Raw genomic sequence first — 26,111 nt, forward strand, 5'->3', positions numbered from 1 at the left:
CAAGCAAAAACATTTTTATTCAAGCAAGCTTTTTAAAATCATGCAGGCCTGGTTTTATGGGGAAGGGGGTTGCTTTAGATTATGTGATTGTATATTCGATATAGATGTTTTAATTGTTTTTAATTTTAAGTGGTTTTAAATGTTTTATTTGTGAGCCACCTTGGGTCCCTCTGGGGAGAAAGGTGGCATAGAAATGAAATGAAATGAAATGAAATAAATAAATAAATAAATAAATGACATGAGATTTCACTAGGTAATGCTTATTTTCAAATATGTCTTTATAACCAGAAGAGCAAGGACACTTCTTAATCTGGATAACAATAATGGTGTCCTCTGTCCTGGTGAAAAGGAAAAAGAAAAAGAACTCTGAAGATTAAACATAACCCTCACTGTGAGACTCACTCAAGGATACATCAGGACCCTGAATTTCAGAACCACTGTATCGTTAAGATTTATATCTGGAGGAATCTTAAAATTACTCCAATGTAAGTCATAGTTACCAAATGAGAAAAATCTTTTTTTGGTCATTTGTGTGCTGATTTTTTTAATTCTTTATTTTAGCAAGAGCATTTCTATTTCATGTTCTGTTCCAAAAGAATTTATAAGGAACTTACTACTTATTCTAGTTTATAGCTAGAGCAAAATAAATCATAAAGCATCAATATAAAAATAATGCAAAATAAATTACTGTGAAGATACATCAACTGAAACAGCAGCAGAAAAGGCAAAGAACCAATAATAAAAAGATGAAAAATAATATAATTCCATCTACTAATCACTAAAGCTTCAGAGCAAATGAAGCACTCTAAATTTCATTATTAAGGCACACATTAATATTCTAATGTTACCAAAATAGGTGCCACACCAAGGTGTTTGAGGAAGGGATTCCATAACCAGTGTGTCACCACAGAAGGACTGATCTTTTTGACACAACTCATAGCATTTAAAAGCAGCAGCCACTGGAGAAATGTCTCTGGAAATGACTGCAACAGGGAGCTTCATATTGCAGAAGATAGACCTTTAGATAGGGCTCTGGAATTAAAAATTAACAATTTATTTCCTTACGTAGCGCCTCAGGAGATGTGAATCTCATCTCAGAAGATGTGAACCTCTATCAAACTATGTGGTGAGTCTGAATCTTTGCAGGTTTCACAGCCAATGATGCACCTGAACATTAGGATTTTCCACATCCAAATTTAGCACAATGCCCTGTTTTGGCTATAAGGCTAAACCATAAACCTTGATTGAATAAGTCAGGTCATGCAACTACATACAGTCCATTCATGCAAATGAACAAACAAAGAACAAAATCATATCTGATCACTCGTTCCTGTTACATATTAATTAAGAGCTACAGAGGCTCTATGTTAAAGACAACTCTCAGCAATTGTACTTTTAATGAATCTGTATTCTCCAATGGTGCAACAACATTCCAGCACAGCTCTACTCTCTTATGACCTTAACAGTCACTGGTCTACTGGATCTACCTTGAAGCTCCCAGTTGGATGCTGAAAATGTCTGCATCAGGTTTAATGTCTAGTTTATAGCTACTTTAAATCCTGGCTTATTTGTGAGCTACTAATCACAGTTCTTAATTTAGACATAAAGAGAAGCAAAAGAAGTAAAAGTAAAAAAGTAAAGTGAAAGAAGGTGGCTCTCCCTCCCTCCACCATCATCCGGCCGGGGGGGGGGGGGGGGTCAGGCCAGCTCCATCAGCCTAGCCACGGTGGGAAGAAGGGCCTTCCTTCCATCCACCATAATTCGGCCTCAGAGAGAGGGAGAGGGGCAGGCCAGCTCCATCAGGCCTAGCCAGAATAAGAGGAAGGCCCTCCCTCCAGTCCTTCTGCCATGGTCCAGGTCTCAGAGGGAGAGATGACTTGCTGGACTTATTTCCCTTCCCCATTGCTATTCCCTTCTCCTTCTGTGTCTTGTCTTTTTAGATTGTAAACTTGAGGGCAGAGAAATGTCTAATTAACAATTGTAAGCCACTCTAAGAGCCTTTTGGCTGAATACTCCAAAGAAGGAAGGAAGGAAGGAAGGAAGGAAGGAAGGAAGGAAGGACTTATTTGTTCACAGAAGGCACAGGAAAAAGGCTGCATGTGCCACTAGTGCATATTCTGGCTTTTTAAGTTATAATTTGATCATGTGAACCAAACTTGTATGTATTTAAGATGAACCCCAGTTTTGAGGAAAATGTGGGATATAAATAAAAGGATTGATTGGTTGGTTTGGCTGATTTTTATGTATATAAGCTTATTTTTGCATGAGATTTCATTCAAATTATGCATCCATATGCTCAATATGATTACAGGCTGATTAATATGAGTCACAATAATATCTTCCACATTTGAAACGTATGTGCCTATGATTCACAAGCTCCCAGTTCACACATTCAAATGCCCATATGCAGGGAAATGTTAGTGAAGTTCCTAATGCGCATAATTCATGTGATGGTAAAGCCAAAAGGAAGCAGGAAATTCCTTGGATTGTTTTATTGAAGTAGTTTTTCCCACCTTTGGATAAAGTAGATGGGGACCACTTGTCAAACAATAATATGAGCACCTCAGCTTGATGACTGAGGAAATGGAATTTCTAGTGTTCATGAAGTAAAAAAAATCATGAAAATACACAAATTACTATGTTATGAGATGAACATATTGCCAACTCACAGAAAAGCTTTTGTTCTTTTACAGTTGTCATAGATGACAGGAAACAATTTCAGGGATATAATTTTAGTATCACTAAAACACAATTTCACTGAAGAAAAATAGAAGGGAAGATTGTGATGCTTACCGTGCCAATGCTATGCCGAACACACAGCCTCCTACAATAGACCAAAATCCAATCCAACCTGCATCCACCTGGAAAGGTTTAAGAGAGAAAAATACAGTGTTATTTCAAGCATGTAGAAAGTTATTGGGATGATATTTGGCATCAGCATCTGCATTCAGAGGCACAGTGCAGTGAAGACTGCAGTTTTATTCAGGGACCAATAGACCTATTCTCTATGAATTTGTCTACTCTCTCCTCATTTTATAACCACCAAAGATGTAAGCAAATACTCAAATTAACTTTGTGACATGCGAAATATTTTCTTTCATCTGACTTGGAGCAATTGCCAATCAAATTTCATTTGAGGGCCCTGAATATTACAAGACAGAAAATGCTTTTATGTCTATCCACTTTCACCGCTTTTGTCATCACATTTTTAGAATACTTCATTTAAAAAAACTTTCAAATACATATTTTCAACAAGTTTCGCTTTTGTCATTTTTCCTCACACACCCAATTTGTGTCTGTGTGGACTTTTTGTCTTTAGTATCTTTGGTAACTCAAACTGATGCCACAACACTGAAGATACACTGAAGTTCCTCACACATCTAAAATACTACACAGATGAGATCAAAGCAGGCTATCAAGATCTTCAATATTTTCTGATTGATTGTTTCTGCTACCATTAACAAAATCAGCATTTTGCCAGCGACGTGTAAGTAAAACTTTAAAATGCACACATATACTTACTTGGCTTATGTGAGCTGGGGTTAATATCCAGTCTAGAACACCAGACCACCCAGAGAAAACACCCAGGGGTATAGCATACGCTAGAGCAATCATCAGAAACCGGGGGTTGCTGTGAAATAAAAGAAAAATTAGCAACAAATCTGCCAATGTAACGTAGATTCAAAATCTAGATTCTCTTAAATATAAATTTTTCACCTTTCCTGTGGGTCCTGAAGGAGGACAGACAGCCTAATAGACATTATTATGTAACATGAAGATGCAGATAACGCTATCAACTAAAATTGCAAAATCTCCCCCATAGGGGTCAGAGTATACTGTATCTGAATTCAACAGTTTCTGAAGATGGTCCATTCTCACTTTTGTGGAAATTACAGGCAGGTTTGATAAGGTGATGCTTTGAGCATGACAACAGTAATGACTGCCTCCCATCACAGCTCATATTCACCCATTTCACTGGAGAATGTCAAATAAAAATTATTCCCACACACATGTGCTGTGTCCCAGGCATGGTAGACAATCAACTTCATACTTTTCAGCACTACTTCCAAGATTGACTCTATCAGCTTGGGAAGGGTAACTTCTTAAGGCAGTGGGGTGGGTTGAGAGAACCCCTTTCCTAAATTAGATTCCTAACAGCAGACACAGGGCTGCAAACCCCTTCAAGCCAGGTTTCAGTAATACAAACAGTCTTCGGTGTGTCAGTTGTTTTGCATGTTTGTGATCATGTGGACTCTAGACTGCATGGTTTCCCTTTCCCAGAAGGGAAGAAAAAGAAGCAGCATGTGAATGGCTTCTCTATTTTTTGGCAGTCACACAGAGGGGCTAGATAAGTGGAGAAGGGAAAAGGACTTTCATCACTCTTCAACCACTCTGTTTCAGCAGGGTAAAGTATATAATTTGGTTTGCTTAGTTCATCAAAAAATGTTACAATGCATCCACCTTTGTGTGCCTTCCCTTTGAAGTACAGAGGTATCTGAATTGTTTCTCTGGGTGTATAAAACAGTGTTGTGACAGGTGTTTAGGCTAAATTAACCTTTAGTCTAGTCCACATTTATGACTGTGAACCATCAAACTAGATATAAAGAGGCAGAAAAAACTAATAAAGTATTTTGATATTTCACTTAACTAATTAATAATGCTATTTTGCTATTTCCTGTTTTCTCTCAGTACTTTTTAAAAAGCATTAATTATGTTTCACAAATACTGTAATCTGTAGAACATGCTTCTCTTTCAGACCTTCCTTGTCTTCACCATTAATATTTTTTCACTGTTGACAGAGTTTCTAATGCATTTTTATTGAACTGTCTGAGTGCTAACATGTGTTAGAAACAATGAGAATGCATTCAATAAGTGATAAAAGCAATGAATTTTAGCAAAGAATTCAAGTAATAGTATTTTTCAATTTCATTTGCTGCTTATATTACTCATATGCTTTCAGTCCCTTGATTGCAGTCCAAAATTAACATAGACTGTCAAGGAACTGGGTTCTGCCTGTACCTCCATTTGTGTTCCCACTGTGTGGGGTTCCCAATACTGGCTATGGAGCATGGACTGCAAAACAGATGTGTGATGTTGCTGAGTGTATTTCCTTCCTCCACTGCCTCTAGTGCTTTGAAAGAACAGGCTCCATCAAGCCATGACACACTACAGCTGTAACAATGGGCCCGAACAGACAGGCCAAAATAAAGTTGCTTTGAGTCACTTTGGAGGTATGTTGTTTAAATGATACGTGCTTCCTAAGAGGCTAGAAGCTGCGCTAAAGCCTCGCTCCATTTAAACAGCATACCTCCAAAGTGACCCGAAGCAGCTTTATTTTGGCCTGTCTGTTTAGCCCCCATGAATTGTCTGTGGGACTAGTTTACTGGATTATTTTGTAATTTTTGTTATTTTGTAATCATTCCCAAACAGGAGCCTACCTCAAGATGCTAATTAGGATTGCATGGTGCATGTTTTTAGACAGATGATTGTTTTTATACTTTGTTTTTAATAATTGTTACTGCAATTGTTTGTAATTGCATTTGTATCTGTATTGTTGAATTATATACCCTGATGTAATCCCGCTTCGATCCATCGGGAGAAGTGGGAAAATACAAATTTAAAAAAACGTATTATTTTAGAACATAGTTAAGTGCTTTTCTAACAGTAGCTTTTTCTGCAAGATTTGCTCACAAGCCTTACTGAAACTGATATACTACAATGACAGCCTGACCTACCAAGTTTGCAACTCCATCAAAGGATGTGTGATATTAGACTAGCATAACTTATTTTTGAGAAATAGCAATAGCAATTTCTATACTGCTTATCAGTGCATTTACACACTCCCTAAGCGGTTTACAATGTGTAAGCTAACTGTGCCCAACAAGCTGGGTACTCATTTTAGCAACGTTGGAAGGATGCCAGGCTGAGTTGCTCCTGAGCCCCTGGCTGATACTGAACACACACAACCTGGAGGTTTGTGAGCGAGTGGCTGCAATACAGGCATTTATCAACTGCGCCAACAGGGAAACCTATGCTGACTCTTAGTAATCTGTTTAATGTAATCTGTTTAATGATCTATTCTACTCTAAAGACATCCCTGGTATTAGCATCATGGTGACTTGTCAACAGCTTCCCAGATCTTTTCCCAGCTCACAACCCCCGTTTTGAAGCTGGGGATGACATCAGCCCTCCACATCTGCAACTATCTTACCTGTTTTCCAAGATTTCTCAGACCTTATAAACACAGGCTCTACTATCACATCTCTACATTCCTTTTGCATCCTTCATCACATCTTGGAGACTTTGGCAGGTTACACACCGCCATTTAGAACGCACTCCGCGCGTCCTAGGGTTAGGAAGGGGTGTGCTAGGGTTAGGACGGTTCTCACCTTCCTAACCGCCCCTCTACCTAGACGTGCAGAGTGCGTACTAAACGGCAGCACCTGTCCACATGGGCGCTGCCATATTTACGTCTTGGACACACAGCGTCCACACGTGGCGTGGCAGAAGTGACGCCGCGAGTGCGCACCTCGCGGCGCCACTTCCAGGGGCCAAAAAGGAGCGCCATTTCGGTGCCCCTTTTTAGCTGCGCCGGGAAGCCTTGTAGTCTGGCCGCTGGGGCTTCTCGGCGTAGCTAATGGAGCCGGCGCCAGACCACCCGCTTTTGGGCGGTCTGTAACACGCCTTTAATTCTTTTATAGTAGTTAGGTGAACTTGTACCACTTCTTCTTTATTTATTTTAAACTGCAGCCCCTTGGCTGCATAATTTATTTTATTTCTTCCAGGTTGAGCTATGTTTTCATTTTGGGAGAAGAGAGAAGTAAAGCAGGTGCTCAGCAGTTTCATTTTATCTCTATCCTTCATAAGCATTTTGCCATCTTGGTTGCAAAGTAGACTTACAACTTTCACTTTCTTCTTCTTGCTCTGCCCCACTTTCTTAACCTCTCATTCTGACCTTCAGCCTTCCTGAATGTCTCCCTCCCTCCCTGGCCTCTCATTTGTAACCTTCTTTGGTGATTTGCCCCCTTTTACATTTCTTGTACATGCCCTATTTGAAGAGAGGCTTAGATAGGCACTTCTCTGGAAAGCTTTAGCTATGAATTCCACCACTGGCAGAGGCCCTTGAGGTCCCTTCCAACTCTATAATTATATGAGAATCATGTGCACAGGCTGCAAACAAAAATAGGCTACAGAATTATAAAGTATAATTTCCATCCCACAATCTACATTGTAACTCCAGTGTGTGCACTGAGCTCCTCCACTAGTTGCATTGAAAGCAACACCTCTGTATGTTCAACAGATTTGTGAATGTAAACAAGATCACTAAATCTCTTTACTGGAGTTAATGTCTTAAATAACAAATGCCACAAAAACAAAATGCTAAAAGATTCTAATAAAATTTACCAAAAAAATTAAAACAATTTTAAAAATCCAACAGAATGAATGCAAAATGCAGTAATGTAGGGCAGCTTCCTTCTTTCCTACTTACCTACTGGGAAACAGCACAGCCACATGCACACAAAGAAGCCTGAGTCCTCTCATCCTTTCCAACACTTGGGAGGTTTGTTCCAACCAGCCTTTATAATAAGGGCATCATTCTGAAATCTTTGGCAAATTGCCAAAATAATGCCACACAAATTATTCATCAGGCCTTGGTTGAAAAAAAGAAAGCTCTTCCACCATCCACCATCATCCAAAGGGGAGAAAGGCAAGTCAGCTCCATCAGGCCTTGCTTGAAAGAAGAAGAACCCTCCCTCCATCCACCATCATCCAGAGGAAGAGAAGGGCAGGCCAGCTTTATCAGGCCTTGCCTGAAAAGAAGAAGGCCCTCCCTCCATCCAACATCATCCAGAAGGAAAGAATGGCAAGCCATCCGGCCTAGAAGGAATGAAAAGGCAGGCCCAACTCCATCGGGCCTAGCCTGAAGAAGAAGAGCCCTCCCTCCATGCCACCTGTCATCATCCAGCCTGGGAGGTAGTGAAAAGGCAGGGCCAGCTCCATCGGGCCTAGCCTCTATTAAGAAGCAGAACCCTCCCTCCAGTCTATCTGCCTTGGTCCAGGCCTGAGAGGGAGAGAAGAAATGCTGGACCTGATCCCCTTCCCCACCACCATTTCCTTCTCCTTTTGTGTTGTGTCTTTTTAGATTGTAAGCCTGAGGGCAGGGAACTGTCTAATTAAAAAGATTGTATGTACAGCGCTGTGTAAACTTACAGCACTATATAAATAAAGTTTAATAATAATAATAATAATAATCAAATTTAAATACTTACAGTAGATAATTACTGGTGTAAAATCCTGAAACATCAAACACCATCCTAAATAGATGTGCTGCTTCAAATCCTGACTCTTGTCCAGCAAAAAATTATATCAGGTCTATAAAGCATGTGTTTCATAGACAACAGCAAAACATTTGACTAAACAGATCAGTGGTTCCCAAACCTTTTCAGGCCACTTTCCTCTTGGGCAATGCCAATTTGTTGATATTAAGACTACTGTTCTACTGCAAGCGTAAAACAACCAATCATGGTCGCTACTCCCTTTGCACACAGTCACCTTGGGAACAGCAACCAAGCAGGTGGCTGAGCAGTGACCAAGAACCCTCTCAATTGTGCCAGTCTTGCAATAAATGCTGGCGCAGGTGAGAGGCTTCTCAGTTGCTGTTCATCTTGCTGCTTGGTCGTTGCTCCCTTTGCACCTGGTCACCCTCGAAGCAGCAGCCGAGCAGCTGGCTGAAGAGTGACCGAGAGGCCTCTTACCTATTCCGGCCTTGTGGCAAAGGCCGGAAGCTTTTTGGTCACTGCTCAGCAAGCTGCTCGGTTGCTGCTCCCAAGGTAAGCAGGTGCAAAGGCTTCTCCCTGGCAACAAAGGACTCTCAGTTCTTCTTTGTTGAGGTGGAGAAAGGAGCAGCCAGTGTATGCATAGTGGGCTTGCAGAGGCCATATGCTCCGGACTGGGGATTGGTGTGGACAGGGAAAGGGAGACATTTTAACTACAGGAGCTGCTCTAAGGCAAAAGACTCTTTCTAAGAATCAACCCCAGGTACTCCTCCCTCTCCTTCACCAGAGACATGTCTTCCCCACACACAAACATTACTTCTTCTGCTACCTTTTCTCTCAGCCCGTCTGATGAAACAAAGGAGAAGCAAGTCCTGGCAAAGCTGATATAGCTTGATCAGGGTTTCAAATTTGAATGCTCCTTTTTGCCAAAGCTTCTTCCCCGCTGCCATTCTTTGCTCCAGTAAATGGTGCCACTTCAAGCCACAGAAATGATGCCCTGCACCCAAGACTCGGGAGATATCTAATAAAATACACTGCTAATAAAGCGAGTTTTCATGGGCTGGTGAAGAGTAGGAGACACCACCACATGAAGTGAGGCTTTGCAGTGGTTTTAAGGGGCTCTGAAAAGAAATTTCATGTAACTCTCATCCTTACCATGGTCCTAAAAGCTGTTGGTTCCTCTTGTCTTTCTTGTGCACTAATACGTTAACTGAAGCCCCTCTACCACCACCCCTTTCCCTCTCATCACACACCCCCCGCCCCCGATCATGAAAAGCTAAAGACATAGGAGTCCCACTATATTTGATAGTCCTTATGAGGAATCTACCAAGGTCACAGTCAGAACAGAATTCGGAGAATTCCCAATAGGAAAAGGGGCCAGGCAAGGCCACATCCTATCACCCTACTTGTTTATATGCTGAAAACATCATAAGAAAAGCAGAATTAGAACCAGAAAAAAGAGAAGTGAAAATAGGAGGAAGCAACATCAACAACCTGAGATATGCAGATGACACCATATTAGCAGAAGACACTAAAAACTGGAACAGTTAATAAGGAAGGTCAAAGATGAAAGTGCAGAGGTAGGTCTGATGCTGAACATAAAGAAAACAAAAATAATGACCACAAAAGAAATACACATATTCAAGCTGCACAACGAGGAAATTGAAACAGTTAAAGAATTCCCATATCTAGGATCAAACATTGACCAGAATGGAGACTGCGGTTAAGAAATAATAAAAAGACTAGGAATGGGAAGGGCAGCTATGAAAGAACTAGAAAAAATACTGAAAAGCAGAGACATACAACTGAGCACTAAAGTCAGAATCATTCAGGTCACTGTATTCCCAATTACAATGTATGGATGTGATAGCTGGATAGTGAAAGAAGCACTCGAGATGGGGTGTTGGAGAAGAGTACTTAGGATATTATGGACAGCCAAGAAGAGAAACAGATGGGTCCTTGAACAGAACAGAACAGAGCAGAGCTCTCCTTGGAAGTAAAGATGATCAACTGGAGACTATCATACTTTGGCCACATAATGAAAGGCATGGATCACTGGAAAAAACAATAATGCCTGAACAGATAAAGGATAGAAGAAAGAGAGAAAGACTACAGAATATGGATAGACTCGATCAGGGGTGTTATGGCCAAAAGCCTGAAGGAACTGGGCAAGGCAGTGAAGGATAGGGATTCTTGGAGATGTCTTATCCACAGAGTCACCATGAATTGAGGTTGACTTGAGGGCAGCTAACAACAACAACAACAACAACAACATGGAGAGAAAAGGCGCCAATATGCCTGAGTTTTTTTAAAAAAAAAACCCACTGTAAAACAATGCATAATATTCAGTCTGAAAGCCTTTAGAGAGAGGAAGAATTTGAACAGTGATGGCAATTTCTATCAAGACAGACTCACAAGTCCAAGAATTCTTTCAGAATTGTTTGCCTCTTTAAAAACAATTCACCTTCACTGTTCACTGAAGGTGACGCTATGAAAGCTATATCATAATCCTCACTCTGTCAAACTGGAGTTGACAGAAAAGCCCCAGTGAAACAACTTTAGTGCAAATGAAGCGAACAACAAGCTGTTACCTGCTCAGAAAGGCATATATGCTTCTTAACTGCTTCCATCTGAGAAATGTAAGGGACCATATAGCTTTACTTTATACCAGGATAAAAAGCCTTGATTCCCATTGGTCCCTAATCTAGGCTGCAGAGATCCCCCACCTTGCCTCCCCTGAGAAAAACTCGAAGTGTCTCTGTGTGTGCACACACACACATACACACGTACACACTCTTAGTCAGATTATTTGACGACATCTCCAATGAATTAGCATTAAGTTCAACATTAAGAAATCTATTCAGAGTATTAATCCTGAATATATATATGAAATGACATGTTTGTCATTTGTCATTATTATTATTATTATTATTATTAACCTTTATTTATGAAGCGCTGTAAATTTACACAGCGCTGTACATACAATCTTTTTAGTTAGACGGTTCCCTGTCCTCGGGCTTACAATCTAAAAAGACATGACACAGAAGGAGAAGGGAGTGGTGGAGGGAAAGGGTAAGAGGTCCAGCAGTTCCTCTCTACCTCCAAGGCCTGGACCAAGGCAGATGGACTGGAGGGAGGGCTTGGCTTCATAATGGATGGTTAATCTTCCAGGGAAAATACATACTCTCAAGTAGGATAATGCATATACAGTACACAGCAATACAGGAAATGGTTTGATAAACAGGCACCAAAAGAACATCAAATAGTAAGCGACAATTATGCAATGCCTGGGAAGGCTTCTCTAAACAGGATGGTTTTCAACTCCGTTTTGAAGCTGGTTAAAGAAGTGATGGCTCTTGTTTGTGGGAAAAGAAGGTTCCAGGAGTGAGGGGCAGCAAGTGAAAAGGAGCGAATCCGGGATGGGGCAGAGGAAATCCTGGGCTGAGATAGAAGACCTTGACTACCAGAACGGAGGGCCCACGTGGGAAGGTGAGGAGAAAGAAGGTCTGATAAGTAAGGAGGGGCCAGTCCATGGAGGGCTTTAAATTTTGACAGCAGGAGCTTATACTGAATGCGGAAAGGGAGGGGGAGCTGGTGAAGGGATGCCAACACAGGAGAGATGTGGTCAGAGCGGTGGGTGGAAGTGAATGCTGGACAGAGATTAAAGGACGGAGGTGAGAAAGAGGAAGCCCAGCGAGGAGGACGTTACAGTAATCAAGTCGTGAGATCACTAGGGCATGGACCAGGATCTTGGCAGAAGAGGCGGAGAGATATGGTCGGATTTTGGCAATATTGTATAAAGAGAATCTACAAGCCTTGGCTGTGGTCTGGATCTGAGGGATAAACGACAGAGAAGAATCAAAGATAAAACCAAGACTGCGGGCTTGCTGGACTGGTTGAATAGAAATGTTGTCCACAGAGACAGAAAAGGAGTGTTGAAGGGTGGACTTAGGAGGAAAGACAAGAAGCTCCGTCTTGGACATGTTGAGCTTCAACCGCCGATGGCGCATCCACTGCAAGACAGCTGTGAGGCAAGACGAAACTTGCTGTTCAAGCCTTGGAGAAAGGTCAGTGGCGGAAAGATACAAACTGGGTGTCATCGGCATACAGATGGTAGGAAAAACCAAAAGAGCTAATGAGTTTTCCTAAGGACAGTGTGTAGAGAGAAAACAGAAGGGGACCCAGAACAGAGCCCTGGGGCACTCCAACAGATAAGGGAACAGGCGAAGAAGTCTGACCACCTGCAACTACTGCAAAAGATCGGCCAGACAAGTAAGATCTAAACTAGTCAAGAACAGAGTCTGAGAACCCAAGGTCAGAGAGTATGTCAATTAGGAGAAAGTGATCAACGGTGTCAAAGGCTGCAGACAAATCGAGAAGGATGAGAACAGAGTAAAGGCCATTAGCCTTGGCCTGTAAAAGGTCATTCGAGATCTTAGTGAGAGCTGTCTCTGTAGAATGCCTTGGGCAGAAACCAGACTGAAAGGGATCGAGGATGGAGTTGGCTTCAAGAAACTCAAGACAGCGCGAATAACAACCCGTTAAAAAACCTTAGAAAGAAAGGGAAGAAGAGAAATCGGATGGTAGCTAGACAAAGAGGAGGGGTCAAGAGAAGTTTTTTTCAGAATTGGGGAAATGAGAGCATGTTTGACGTCCAACGGGAAGGAGCCTGTAGAGAGAGAGAGAGAGATTGAAGATATGGAGAAGCGAGGGCAGAAAGGAGGGAGCTATAGAGATTAGAAGACGAGTAGGAATTGGATCAAGAGAACAGGTTGCAGGTTGGGAAGAGTTCAGAAGTGTAGAGAGTTCATCCAAAGAGGCAGGAGGAAACACAGAAAATTTGTTAGGCGAGGGCAATAGAAGATTAAGAGCAGAAGAAGAATCGGGGGGGGGGGGGGGACTATCTCAGAGCGAATAGAGGTAATCTTAGAGATGAAATAATTAGCAAAGTCATTAGGAGAGAATGATGAAGAGACAGGAGGAGAGGGAGGTTTAAGCAAAGAGTTGAAGGTGGAGAACAAACGCTGCAGGTGCCTCTCATTGTCAGAGATCAATGATTTGTAATAATTCTGTTTTGCCATAGAGAGGGCGTGTGAGAAGGAAGAAAGAACAAATTTGAAATGGATAAAATCAGCCCACTGTTTGGACTTTCTCCAAAGACGTTCGGCCACTCTGGAGCAGGACCGGAGAAACTTAATGATGGGGGCAAGCCAGGGCTGAGGCCTAGTCTTAGAGGAAGAAGTGCGTACAGAGACAGGGGCAAAATGGTCAAGAGTCGAGGAAAGAGTGGAGTTAAATAAAGACATTGCTGAATCAGCAGAATCCCCGAGATTTAGGGAAGACAGAGATGAATCCAGGGTCAGACCAAGATGGTTAGAGTCAACAGATTGAAGATCACGAAAATGGCATTGAACAGTATTACGAGGAGGTGGAGTATAAGTGAGACCAAAGGAGATTAAATGATGATCAGATAGTGGAAAGTCAAGTGCCAGGTAGTCAGAAATGGCGCAGTTTGCAACAAGAACTAGGTCAAGACAGTGACCAAGAGAATGAGTTGAAGAGTTGGAGTGTGGTTGGAGGCCAAAAGAAGCTAGCAGAGAGTTAAAGCGAGATGTTGTAGGGTTATTGGAATCGTCAACGTGGATATTAAAGTCACCTAGGATCAAAGTGGGGACTGAATCTGAAAGGGAGCCCTGGTGGCACAGTGGTTTAAATGCCTGTACTGTAGCCATAACATTGTGAGTTTGATCCCAGGCAGGGCTCCAGGGTCCACTCTGCCTTCCATCCTTTTGTTGGTAAAATGAGTACCCAAGTTGTTGGGGCAATTGGTCTACACATTGTAAACTGCTTAGGGAGTGTTAGTTCACTGATAAGCGATATAGAAATGTACTTGCTATTGCTATTCTATTGCTATTTGTGGAATGTTCACATCCCCAAAAGTGAAGTCACTTTTGCATTGATAAAGAGATTTACAGCTTCCCATTTTGCACAGTTCCTTAAAGCAATGCAAAAAGTTTGAGAAGTGGCTTTGTAGCCACTCTACAACTTCTCCACAGCCTTATCTCAAATAACAATGTAAGCCAAATTACATAGCAATGATACTGATAAACTGAATATTTCAAGTGCCAAAACTAATGATACATTGGGGGGGGGTCTCTTAAAAGTCCTTTCAGATTGCTTCTTACATGTAACACTGATATGAAAACACCTTTTTTTTTCCATAATGGCATATTGCATCAGAATAGTCCATCCCAATATAAGACATTCTAAATACAATCTTCACTCAGTTTCTGTTTTCTTATTAAGAAAATGTAAAATTCTCTTATTTTTTACCTTCCATTTCTCTATTTAACTTTTTCAAAACTACAGTACCAAAATGTCCACCAAGTTGGCAGAACACTCCCTTGTAACAGCAAAGAAACTGAACCTTGCAATCATTCTATTGTAATACCCCCCCCCCCCCCCAGAGAAGTAGCTATTTGGCTACCAAAGGACAAGTGACAGCTGTGCCAAACATTATCCATCTATTCCTTGGGTGGCACAGGGTGGCTTCCCATTTGCCCTCAATGCCTTCAAAAGCCACTCATTTACCCTCCAATAGCAAATCACACATCCAGAAGCTTCAAGGCACTTAAATGGATCCCCTCCCCAGTCTGTTTAAATTGGATAGATGTTTTTTCTTTTCTTCTTCTTCCAGAAAAAAGAATGACCACTCCAAAGGAGCCAATTCAGGGTTCATAGAGGTAAAAAATGTCCGCCAGATCCTCAAACATTCTCCATCAGACTGTCAGATGAATTCAAATGGAATGAAGCTTGGATTCACTTTGTTACAACGTTCTACTGAAACAGGAACCAGCTCCTTTCAAATATATTGTCACTTTACTGCACACCCCAACAACCTATGTCACTGGATTCACAGAAGCCTTGTCCAAATCAGTCAGCATTTCAGCAATGATCCTGATGTGATCTATTTAGCTAGCAAAAGCTGCATACTTGAGATTTGGCTGGATTGAGTTCTCACACTATACAGCTATTAAACAAGGGAAGTATTACCAAACTGAATCAGCATCAGCAAATATTAATGTTATTCTATACCTTTTGACAGCCATATATTACCTCTGGGGAAAATACATGAGACGAATGAATTTCATTCATGAACTTTCAAATCTATTGTTTATAATCTTTCATTTTAATTGCTTATGCAAAAGTACATATAAACAAATAACACATTAACCTGCTAAAGGTTATAAAGCAGTGATTACAAAAAGATAAAAGCTAATATTGTGTAAATTTACAGCACTTTATAAATAAAAGTTAATAATAATAATAATAATAATAATAATAATTGAATATAATTATCAACTAATATTTGGGCAAATTTATACAGATCGGTAACAGTATCAAAACCCCTTCTATAGACAATGATCTTGCCTTTTTTTTAAAAATCTACATTCTAAAATTCATGCAAAAATCAGAGCTGGAATTAATTTTTAATTTTCACATTTAAATTGTAAATTAATCTATCTGTATTTTTCAAGCCTTAATATTTAAATACTTGCACTTTTCATATGTTTTAAAATAAATTTTGATGTACTTGGGTAGGAAATACACTTTCTAGCTAATTATAAAGCAGTTACTTACTCTGGACAAAAATAACCAAACACCTGCTATTAATAGTCATGGGATGTAGCAGGGCACAGCAATCCTTCCTGGCCCAATAAGGAGATTCTCTGTGGAGCCACCACTGCTCTCAGAGTCCTGCTAGAACACAGGTGACCAGAGGGTGGGAGCTGCTAAGCAACAGATCTGGTTTTGTTCTAGTAGATCTCAATCTTCTTCTTTTCTCCCCCATCAATTCTGCAGCTACATTGTGGACAGAAATAGCTATGGATCTAGTGAATGCAGGGGTGTTTCGGGGGGGGGGGGGGTGCAGACTGCACCAGGTAATACTTTAGAGGAGGGTGTCTGGCTTCCAGTGTGCGGTATACTGCTGCACTTCTCCACAGATAGATTGTGACTCCTGGAGAATGAAAGTCTTGGAAAGTCCTAGACCACCTGCCCAGACACAGCAAGGAGGCCAGCCAGGATGCTGTCAGCATGCCACAGCAAACTCCTGGATACCTCTTCCAAAATGGTACCTGGATCCCTTTGGGACTTGTGAACAAAGTGGACAGACTGGAACAATCCGAGATATGGACAATCCATTTGAGTGCCCCGGTCCATCAGTCTTGAGCAGAAAGTAGACCAAAGTCTTTCTCTTCCACAGTGGCCTGATTTATTTCTCAGGAACCATTGACCTGGCAGCTCCAATCCTGGAGGAGACATCTTGACACTGACTGGGGTGACACTAACCCTAGTGATGCCACTGAGTTAATGTAAAGTTACTTTTGCTTAACTCGCAAACCAGAACATATTGTTTCAGGTCTCCCAATGGCTAATGCCAGCAGGAAGATAGTGGTAGTAGTTTTATGGCCAAAAGAATTATGTGAACATACTAGAGTCTTTAGGTGAATGAGCATATCCATGCACACTGGTGGAGAGAGACTTCTACAGCATCTCAACATCTTCCTGCCAACAGATCTGGGCTGAGAAGAACAGGTTGCTCACCTGTAACTGTGTTTCTTCGAGTGGTCATCTGCGAATTCACACAAATGGGTTTATTCTGCGCCTGCGCAGCAATCCTCGGAAACTTCTGGAATCTCCAGGCAGAAAGCAATGTATCTTTCTGCAACTTTTTGGCGGTAGCCCCGCCCACCCATATATAAGGCCCCTGGTGGCCCGCTCCTCTTCAGTTCCGAATGAGCCGCAAACAGCGCGGCAACAAGCATTGTCAAATGAACAGACACTGAGGGGATGGATGGGCGGGTTTGTGTGAATTCGCAGATGACCACTCGAAGAAACACAGTTACAGGTGAGCAACCTGTTCTTCTTCTTCGTGGTCTCTGCGAATCACACAAATGGGTTTAGACTAGCGAGCTGTAGTCAGTGGAGGAGGGAGTGTCAAACATAATCAAAGAAATCAACAATCAGTAAACAGTGTAACCCAGCACCTTGTATCTATTAACAGTGCCGTGGGTTCAGTGAATGGCAGAAAGTAACACTGCCCTCCCAAAGCCTGCGTCTTGTCTGGCCCTGGCGTCCAGCCTTAACGTCTGAAGAATGTCAAAGGCTGGGACCAGACAGCAGCCTTGTACACATCCTCAAGAGGAATCACCCATCAAGAAGGCTGAGGATGAGGCTACCGCCCTAGTTGCATGGGCTCTAACCCGACCTGGCAAGGGCTTCCCAGCCAGTTCGTAGCAGAGGCAGATGGTGTCGCCGACCCATTTGAAGAACCTCTGCGGTGAAACCGGCAGCCCTTTTTTGGCTTCGGAGTAGCAAACAAGAGTTTCCCTGAGCGCCTGTAAACAGATGTTCTGTCCAGGTAGGACGCCAGCGCCCTCTGGACATCCAGGACATGAAACTGACGTTCAGAGTTTGTGGTCGGATTAGGAGCCAGAGTCGGCAAAACAATGTCCTGATTGATGTGAAAGGCAGACAACACTCTAGGTAAGAGGGGGATGTCTGTACGGAGAACAACCCTGCCCTTGTGAAATGGAGAAAGGGTTGATCCACCCTGAAGGGACACAGTTCACCAGCCCGGCAGGCTGATGTGATGGCTACTAGGAAAGCTGCCTTCAAAGTAGGGAGTCTCAGATCCGTAGTAGCTAAGGGTTGAAAGAGTTTAGACACCAGATGCGCCAGGACGGCGTCTAGTCTCCACTGCGGAGGAGGAACCGCAGTCGGTGGATGCAGAACCTTTCTATGTGAGGGTCTCTAAGCAAAGGGGCTTTGTTCTTAAACAAATAGTGAGAGGAGATGGCAGACAGGTAACACTTTATAAAACTGAAAGAGAAACCTGGTCCAGTCAGTGTCATCAGAAGTCCAGCACCACTGGGATGGAGACACGGGTTGGTGGAACGTCCTTGGTCTGTAGGAAGGCAAGGAATTCGTTCCATTGTAAGCATGGGCTGTCTGGGTAGACGGTCTCTACGCTGCCCTAGTTATTTGTTGTACACTGGGTGGAAGAGCCCTCAGTACTGAATCCTCCATGCCACCAATGGGAGATCTTGCATCTCGGGATGGTGGACGTGCTCGTCGTGAAGCGAGAGTAGGTTGGGCCGGTATTCCAAGCGGAGATACTCTTGGGCTCGTCGTAGTAAAGGGGCGAGTGAACCAAGGTTGTGTGGGCCACCACGGAGTTATTAAAATTGAGTCCGTCCGGTCGGCCAACATCTTCGAGAACACTCTTGTGATCAGTGGAAACGGAGGAGGAGCATACGGTTGGCCTTGAGTCCACTTGAGCTGGAAGGCGTTTCCTTCGATCTCGGCTCTCCAGTGGGAGAGCAGAACCTCGGTGTGTGAGTGTTTGACAGGGAAGCAAACAGGTCCAGCCGAGGGGTTACCCAGTGGGCGAAAAGTTGGTTCACCACATCCGGGTGTAGCCTCCATACGTGGCAAGCGAAGGACGACGTGCTCAGTTAGTCCGCGAGGTTGTTTTGATCACCGGCAGGTGAATGCACTGCAACAGCGTCCCGTGCTGTATGCACCTTCCCAAATGAGGATGGTGACAGCTAGTAGCGTCTCTGATCTCGTACCACCTTGTTTGTTGAGGTAGTGTACGGCGGTGGTGTTGTCTGTGAGCAGAAGCACGACTTTATCGGAAAGAACCATCCGAAAAGCTCTGAGTGACTTTTCCACGGCCAGGATCTCCAAGATGTTGATGTGGAGAGCGGCCTCTGCGGACGACCACTTGTCCCTTATAGCAAGGTCCAAGTGTGGGCGCCCCAACCTTGCAGGGAGGCGTCCGTGGTCAAGGAGAGGACCAGTTGTGGAGGCAGGAATGGCATCCCTAGGCAGACATTGTCATGTTGGAGCCACTAGGATCTCTGTACGGTCCGTGGGATGGTGAGCACCTTGGAAGGAACGTCTTGATTGTGAAGTCGATGAGCTTGGTAGGGAGCAGGTTAGACTTGTCAAACTTGACCTGCAGGCCCAGGGCAAGAAGGAGCGAGGGGGCAAATGGAGGTCCTCGAGGAGAGTCTCTTTGGAGGACGCCCTGAAGAGTCAGTCGTCCATGTACGGGAAGACTGTGATCCCCTTTTTTGAGCACGTAGGCCACCACGGGCGCCATGCCCTTGGTGAAGACCTGTGGAGTTCTAGAGAGGCCGAAGGGAAGGGCCTTGTACTGGTAAGCCTCTATGGCAACAGCAAGGGGAAGAACCTCCAGTGGTCCTTCAATACTGAAATGTAAAAACAGGCGTCCTTTAAATCCAGTGTCACAAACCAGGAATCTTCCTGTAGGAGTGGTAAAATCGAGGCAAGATTCACCATCCTGAACTTCTTGCACAGAATAAAGGCATTCATGGGCTGAAGGTTCATTATGGGCCGGAGGCCCGAGTTTCTCTTCGGTACAGTGAAGTACCTGGAGAAAAAATACCGTTGACCCCTCCAAGGGGGAACAGGTTTAGTAGCACCCTTAACTAAAAGAGTGTGCACTCCGTTGAGAAGAGGCGAAGAGGTGTGCAGGAGCACATTAGAACCTCTTCCTGCTGGGAGCCGGGGTACCAGGGGTGTCGGCCAGAATAATTTTGACGTGTCTTAACTGAAGAGGCCCGAGTTGTCAAAGGGCATATCTTCAATCGCCGCCTTTGCCTGGGGGTTGAGTGCAGAGGCCCGGAGCCACGCGTAACGGCGAAGGGCTATGGGCCATATAGCACTTGGATGCACAGTCCATGGTGTGCTTGACAGAAATGATCTGTTGGCCTGCTATCAGATGGATCTCATTTTGCAGAGTGACCATCATGCGTCTCCTATCATCTGGGAGATCAGCGATGGTAGGGCCCATCCCCTCGACCAGAAACTGTATATAGGCCCCATACAGGCTGCATAGTTGGCTATCTTAAAGTCAAGAGCAGCTGAGGCAAAAAATAAAAGAAAAGGTTTTTTTTGTTTTTTTTTTTTAGTCTATCCAGCTTCTTGATGTCACTGCCTTCTGGCGAAGAGACGTCCTAGGAGCGAAAGTAGCCTGGGCTCCTTACCCTATATCAGAATTCAGCTGAGGGTGGTTGGAGAGCCAGGACGAAGTGGACGGAGTGACCCGGTAGAAGTTGTCGATCCGTAGATAGTCTTTTCTACTGGGTCGAGGGCGTCATCATCAGGGTGGGCCACCTCTAACTTGAGGGCGCCAGCCATCCATATGACCCTGTCAGCAAAGGCCCTGACATCGTCGGTGGGCGATGGCAGTGTAGGGCCCCCAGGAACGAACTATGATCCTTTGTCCGAGAGCGGTGATCTTAGGAGAGTCATCCCTGTCAAAATCGTCAGGCCCCTAGGTGACGTCCACGGCCTGAGCGGGGAGGCGTGTCCGTGTGGGGCCACGAATGCTACGACACAGATGGGAAGGTGCCACTGGGAGTAGGTACTGTCCCGTGGGCTGGTCATAGACAAGGTCTGGGAACGACTCGAGTGAGTCCTGATCTGGCTCAACCGTGTCGGTCGTTCATAGGCCAAAGCCTCATCAGCCTCTGTACCAAGGGCGCCCCTGCCCTTCCGTGAAGGAGAACGTATGTGCCATTTGTCCCGAGAGGGAGAGCGTGGCTTTGATCTTGACCTCTGTGGGGATAGAGGCGCATCGGAGTCTGAGGGTTCTCCCTCCGATTCAGAATCCATGCTGACTATCTGCAGGCTGTCAGCCAGTACAGAAAGGTGGCTCACAAGGAGGACCCTGGGCTCCAAGAGCACTGTCCGGGAAGATGCCGGCACAGGCGGCGTCGGGGTCTTAACTGACGTAATGTCAGAAGACGGAGCAGGTACTGGCCTCGATCCTGGCGGAGGCACTCAGACCATGGTCGGAGGTCCTTCACGCCGGATTTTGGCGTCGGCGTAGGGGTCTTGATTGACCCAATGTCATGAGACGGAGCAGGTACTGGCCTCGACTATGGCGGAGGCACTGAGACCATGCTCGGAGGCCCTTTAGGCCAGGTCTTGATCAACCCCATGTCAGGAGACGGAGCAGGTCCTGGCCTTGAGTATGGTGGAGGCACTGACATCGTGCTCAGAGGCCCGTTACGCCGGGTTCTGGCGTCGGCGTCGGGGTCTTGATCGACCCAGTGTCAGGAGACGGAGCAGGTACTGGCCTCGACTATGGCAGAGGCATTGAGACCGTGCTCGGAGGCCCTTTACGCCGGGTTCTGGCGTCGGCGTCGGGGTCTTGATTGACCCAGTGTCAGGAGATGGAGCAGGTACTGGCCTCGACTATGGCGGAGGCACTCAGACCGTGCTTGGAGGCCCTTTACGCCGGGTTCTGGCATCGGCGTCGGGGTCTTGATTGATCCAGTGTCAGGAGATGGAGCAGGTACTGGCCTCGACTATGGCGGAGGCACTGAGACCGTGCTCGGAAGCCCTTTATGCCGGGTTTTGGCGTCGGCGTCGTGGTCTTGATTGACCCGATGTCAGGAGGCGGAGCAGGTACTGGCCTCGACTATAGCAAAGGCACTGAAACCGTGCTCGGAGACCCTTTACGCCGGGTTTTGGCGGCGGCGAGGATGAGCAAGCCCGCTGCTTGTTGCGGTCAGAGCAGTTGTCCCTTTTCCTTTTGAGGACATAGAGGTGGTATCACCTGTCTCTCCGGAGGCTCCAGAACCGCCAGGCTGGCTTAAAGCTTTTTCGTACAGCGCAGCCTTCAATGTCCGGCCCTGCTTCAAGGTCCGGTGGACATTGCCGTTGGCCATGGGGATTTTAACCCCGCACTTTGTGTTCCTCCTAAAGGAGGCTATGGCAAGAGAAGTCCGTTAGGTCAGAGAAGTGGTCAAGCCGAAGGAGAGTCCAAACGAATGGACAAAGAGATTCCAATGTAAGAGCAAGCGAAATGCTAGCGAAGTTCCTCGAGCTGCTTAGTTGCGGCGGAATGAAGGAACTGAAGAGGAGCGGGCCACCAGGGGCCTTATATATGGGTGGGCGGGCCTACCGCCAAAAAGTTGCAGAAAGATACATTGCTTTCTGCCTGGAGATTCCAGAAGTTTCCGAGGATTGCTGCGCAGGCGCAGAATAAACCCATTTGTGTGATTCGCAGAGACCACGAAGAAGAATTGCAATGTCACCTATGATGCATTCTGAATGGTATACTGTGTAGAACCTGTTGCACAATCAATAATGCAATATCACAAGCAATGGTTGTGCAAAACATTTAAGTACATGAGTGGGTCAATTCAAAACAGAATAAGACTCAAAGGAGGTGTAACTAGGGACTATGTATTGTAACTTTATTTACAATAACATGCTTTAGGATCTTCCCTATACTAGATACTGTGAAATATAAAATGAGGCTTAACTCAAAAACATAAAAATCAGTACCAAAACCAGTAATATTTACCTTTTATCTTGCACTAGGGAAAGAACTGCAGCTTCTACCTCTGGTGGCTTGTCTTTACTGTTTTATTATAAACTTTCAGTAATGCTTACTGCTTTAATATTGCCATACAAATTACCTTGTGAGGTTTGCCTAATATAAAATCAATATATAATACCTTAAATATTCTTGGATTGATAAAAGAACAAGAATGCTACTTTTCACACTGATCACTCAAACACTGAAATCAAGACTGATGCAGACTCAAACTGAGAGATCACAAAAGAAAAGGACAAGTAATTGGAAAGTTTCATGCAGGACAAAGAGCTCACACAACCTTTGTCAAAGGCCTACTAACTTTCCCCAGTGCAAAGCTGGTACAACAGCAGGCTATTGCTGAGACCCATGGAATAAGAATGAACTGTCTAAATTAAATTGTTCTTCACAACTCCAGTAGACTCACTGAATCAATAACACCTTAAGGCTTACTAGTATAGTTTATCCAGTCTTTTTTTTTATCAAAAAGATAAGTAAAGATAGAGTTCATTTGAAACTACATACTAGCCAGTAATTTTATGTTGCTGTTGTTATATGCTTTCAAGTCATTTCTGACTTATGGTGATGCTAAGCTGAACCTATCATGGGGTTTTCTTGGTAAGATTTATTCAGAGGAGGTTTGCCTTTGCCTCCTTCTGAGGCTGAGAGCATGTGACTTGCCCAAGGTCTCACAGTGGGTTTCTGGCTGAGTGGAGAATAAAAACCTGGTCTCCAGAATCACAGGCCAACACTCAAACCACTACACCATGCTGGCTCCTAGTAATTAAATGCAATAATCCAATACAGCACAATCTGCATTAAACTTTAGTTCACTGTAAGTGGTTAAGAAACAAATATTATTGCATTTGAATCCAGACCAATAACAAATGAGGTTTAGCTCTAAATGTGCCTACCCTCAAGATTATGAAATTTACACTACAATTACACTAGTTTACACCATTTCGCTTTATACAAATTTGATGTACTACCTGGATTTCTCCCAGAAATACTTAAAAGCATTTCCCCTGTGATTGATTTTTTTTTCTAAAAAGCTACCCAGAATATATATGTGATGGAAAGGCATTTGAAGTATGAGGAAAACTTAGTTAATATGGTAAGAAAAGAAAGCTAAAGAACAGGTAGAATGATTTTACATTATCTCCAGCAGGCCACTGTGAGCAGATCCTGACAGACATAAACAAAGTCACTGTTTAAGCATTTAGGTTTTTCTTAAGGTAAGTAAATGTAAACTTTTGTAGCTCACCATTCAACTTTACTGGGATCTCAGTATGAACAAGTATCTCTTTTATTAACATAGTTCCCAGATGGAGCCCCATCAATAGACATTTTATATTCCACCTGCAGATCTAACTATTACTCAGGGTTTTATTTGACAATAACATTTTTACAACACAGCCTGCAGGCAGACAGGAGACTGGCACTCAGATGACAGCACTGGTAAAGCTGCCAAGTGTCCTTAATGGAAATTGCTTCTGCTTTTTTTTTTTTAAAGTATCTTGGATAGTCCACAATCCATACTAACTGGCTAATTCTGTTTTTTGTCCCAGAAAATATGAGATCAAAACTAGGTCCCCATAAATTAACCATGTTCTCATATTCTCTTGCAATTGTGAACTTCTCTGGAAATAATTTGTTTCACAGGTCATCTTGCCTTCAGTTTACAAGACTTGCAATGGAATGCAAAGAAGAATTAAATAAGGAATTATTGACTACTGGGTAAGGATGGTTGAAAGTATATAGGCAATAGCTACTGAAACCTCACAAGCTACCAGGATCACCAAACAAGACTGGCAGGTCTAGACACAGTGCTTTAGCATCTTTCCTCATGACTAACTGCATCCTTCCCATGACTAGCAAACCAGAATAATAAGTAAAAGTAAATATAGATTGAGTAGCCCTTATCTGAAATGCCTGGGCCCAGAAGCATTTCAGAATTGGGATATTTTTTAAATTATTATTATTATTGGAATACAGAAATAATGTAATGTACCCATACTGTATTTGCAAGGTTGGAGAGAGACATAAGGATCTGTGAAGTGGTGGGAGGTGTAGATTTACACTGAGTACTATGCTTGGATTCCCTTCATTTCACAGATCCTCAGTCTTTCTCCAGCCTCACATCTTTTTGCTGCCAGCTGTCTGCTTCTGTTTTTGAGGCATCAGTTGCAGCACTCTACTTGTTCATCTTTCTCTATCCTAGTGTCTTGTTCACTTAGATTGTGTATGAAACACAAGACTGGTGAGAGACTGAGGTTCTGAGAGATCAACAAGCAGGAGTGCCACAGCCGCCATCTCAAAGCTGGAAGTGGGTCACAGGTAGGAAAGGGTTTTTGGATTTCTGATTTTTGGATTGAGGTGTTCAACCCATATAAGAAATTGACTTATTTTCCATAAATTATACTTATCAGAGGTAGCCTTTTCTCAGTACAGGATGTCAGCTCTTTTGGTAAACTATTTTGGTAAATGACTTGTCAAACACAATTTCACAAGTACAATCTATTAATATGCTACAAAATACTGCAAGTGAATTTTGTTGTTTGATGAAAAGGTTAATAGACAGGACTGCATGTATCTCACACTTGTGCAGGTTCACTGAACAAACATAGTTCTACCATTTATCACAATGAAAACAACATCAGAACCACAATATTTGTCAAATCAAACAAATGCACAGGGGATAGGGGGTTCAAGAAACAGTGCCTACAGAAGCCCCCATCCCTAAATATGTGGCCACTGAGAACACTGTAAGAATTTGGAGCCTGTGCCTCTGAGCTCCCCATCCAATCCTTCCATTTTATGAAACGCAATGACTGGGGTGGGGGAATAAGGGGGCAACAAACACCATACACACTTGTTTTAAAATGAATCAGACAGCTAGTCAACCTAGCTCAACGTGTTCTACTCAAGAGTGTCTGAAGTCTTCACTTTTACCCATGATTAAAGCTGTAACAGATGCCCAGAATTAAAGCTGTAATCGCTTTCATACAAAATATATGTGATAGTATGGAGCCTATAAATTCATAAGCATCCAGGAGAGCTAAGTCATGGGGAAAGGAGAAGAATAGAGCAAAAGATCTACTAGACTTAATAAGGAATCACTCTGCTCCTCGTCCTGCAGTGGAAAGACCATCCCCTACAGCAAGGATGGTAATCATGTAGCCTGAATGTGGCCACCAAGGTTGCTCAACTGGGCCCTGCCTTTCCCATGAAAATAAACAAATAAATATTTTTCAGCAAAAATGTGTAATTGCCACTCCCATGCCTATGTTTTCAGAAACATACCATATATATATATATATATATATATATATATATATATATAATGAATAAATAGTATATTTACTGCAAACTTCATTCTTCATGAACAAGTTGGGTATCACTCATAAAGA

General features: G+C 43.4%; 1 protein-coding gene across 3 annotated transcripts in view; it reads right to left on the minus strand.

Moving 5' to 3' along the window:
- Positions 1 to 26,111, minus strand: part of LOC149313968 (solute carrier family 49 member 4-like) — a 122,634-nt gene that overhangs the window by 43,072 nt on the left and 53,451 nt on the right. For all 3 annotated transcript variants that reach the window (XR_016281101.1, XM_089523335.1, XM_089523336.1), the window contains exons 5-6: positions 3,523 to 3,631; positions 2,794 to 2,861 (exon numbers count right to left, since the gene is read on the minus strand). Coding sequence is in view for 2 of the 3 variants with exons in the window: in XM_089523335.1 (XP_089379461.1) it covers positions 2,794 to 2,861; positions 3,523 to 3,631 (177 nt within the window). In the remaining variant the exon portion in view is untranslated. The remainder of the gene's footprint in view (positions 1 to 2,793; positions 2,862 to 3,522; positions 3,632 to 26,111) is intronic.

Source organism: Sceloporus occidentalis, unplaced genomic scaffold, assembly GCF_023333645.1.
Source record: "Sceloporus occidentalis isolate IW3139 unplaced genomic scaffold, rSceOcc1.0.p SCAF_4, whole genome shotgun sequence".
NCBI lineage: Eukaryota > Metazoa > Chordata > Lepidosauria > Squamata > Phrynosomatidae > Sceloporus > Sceloporus occidentalis.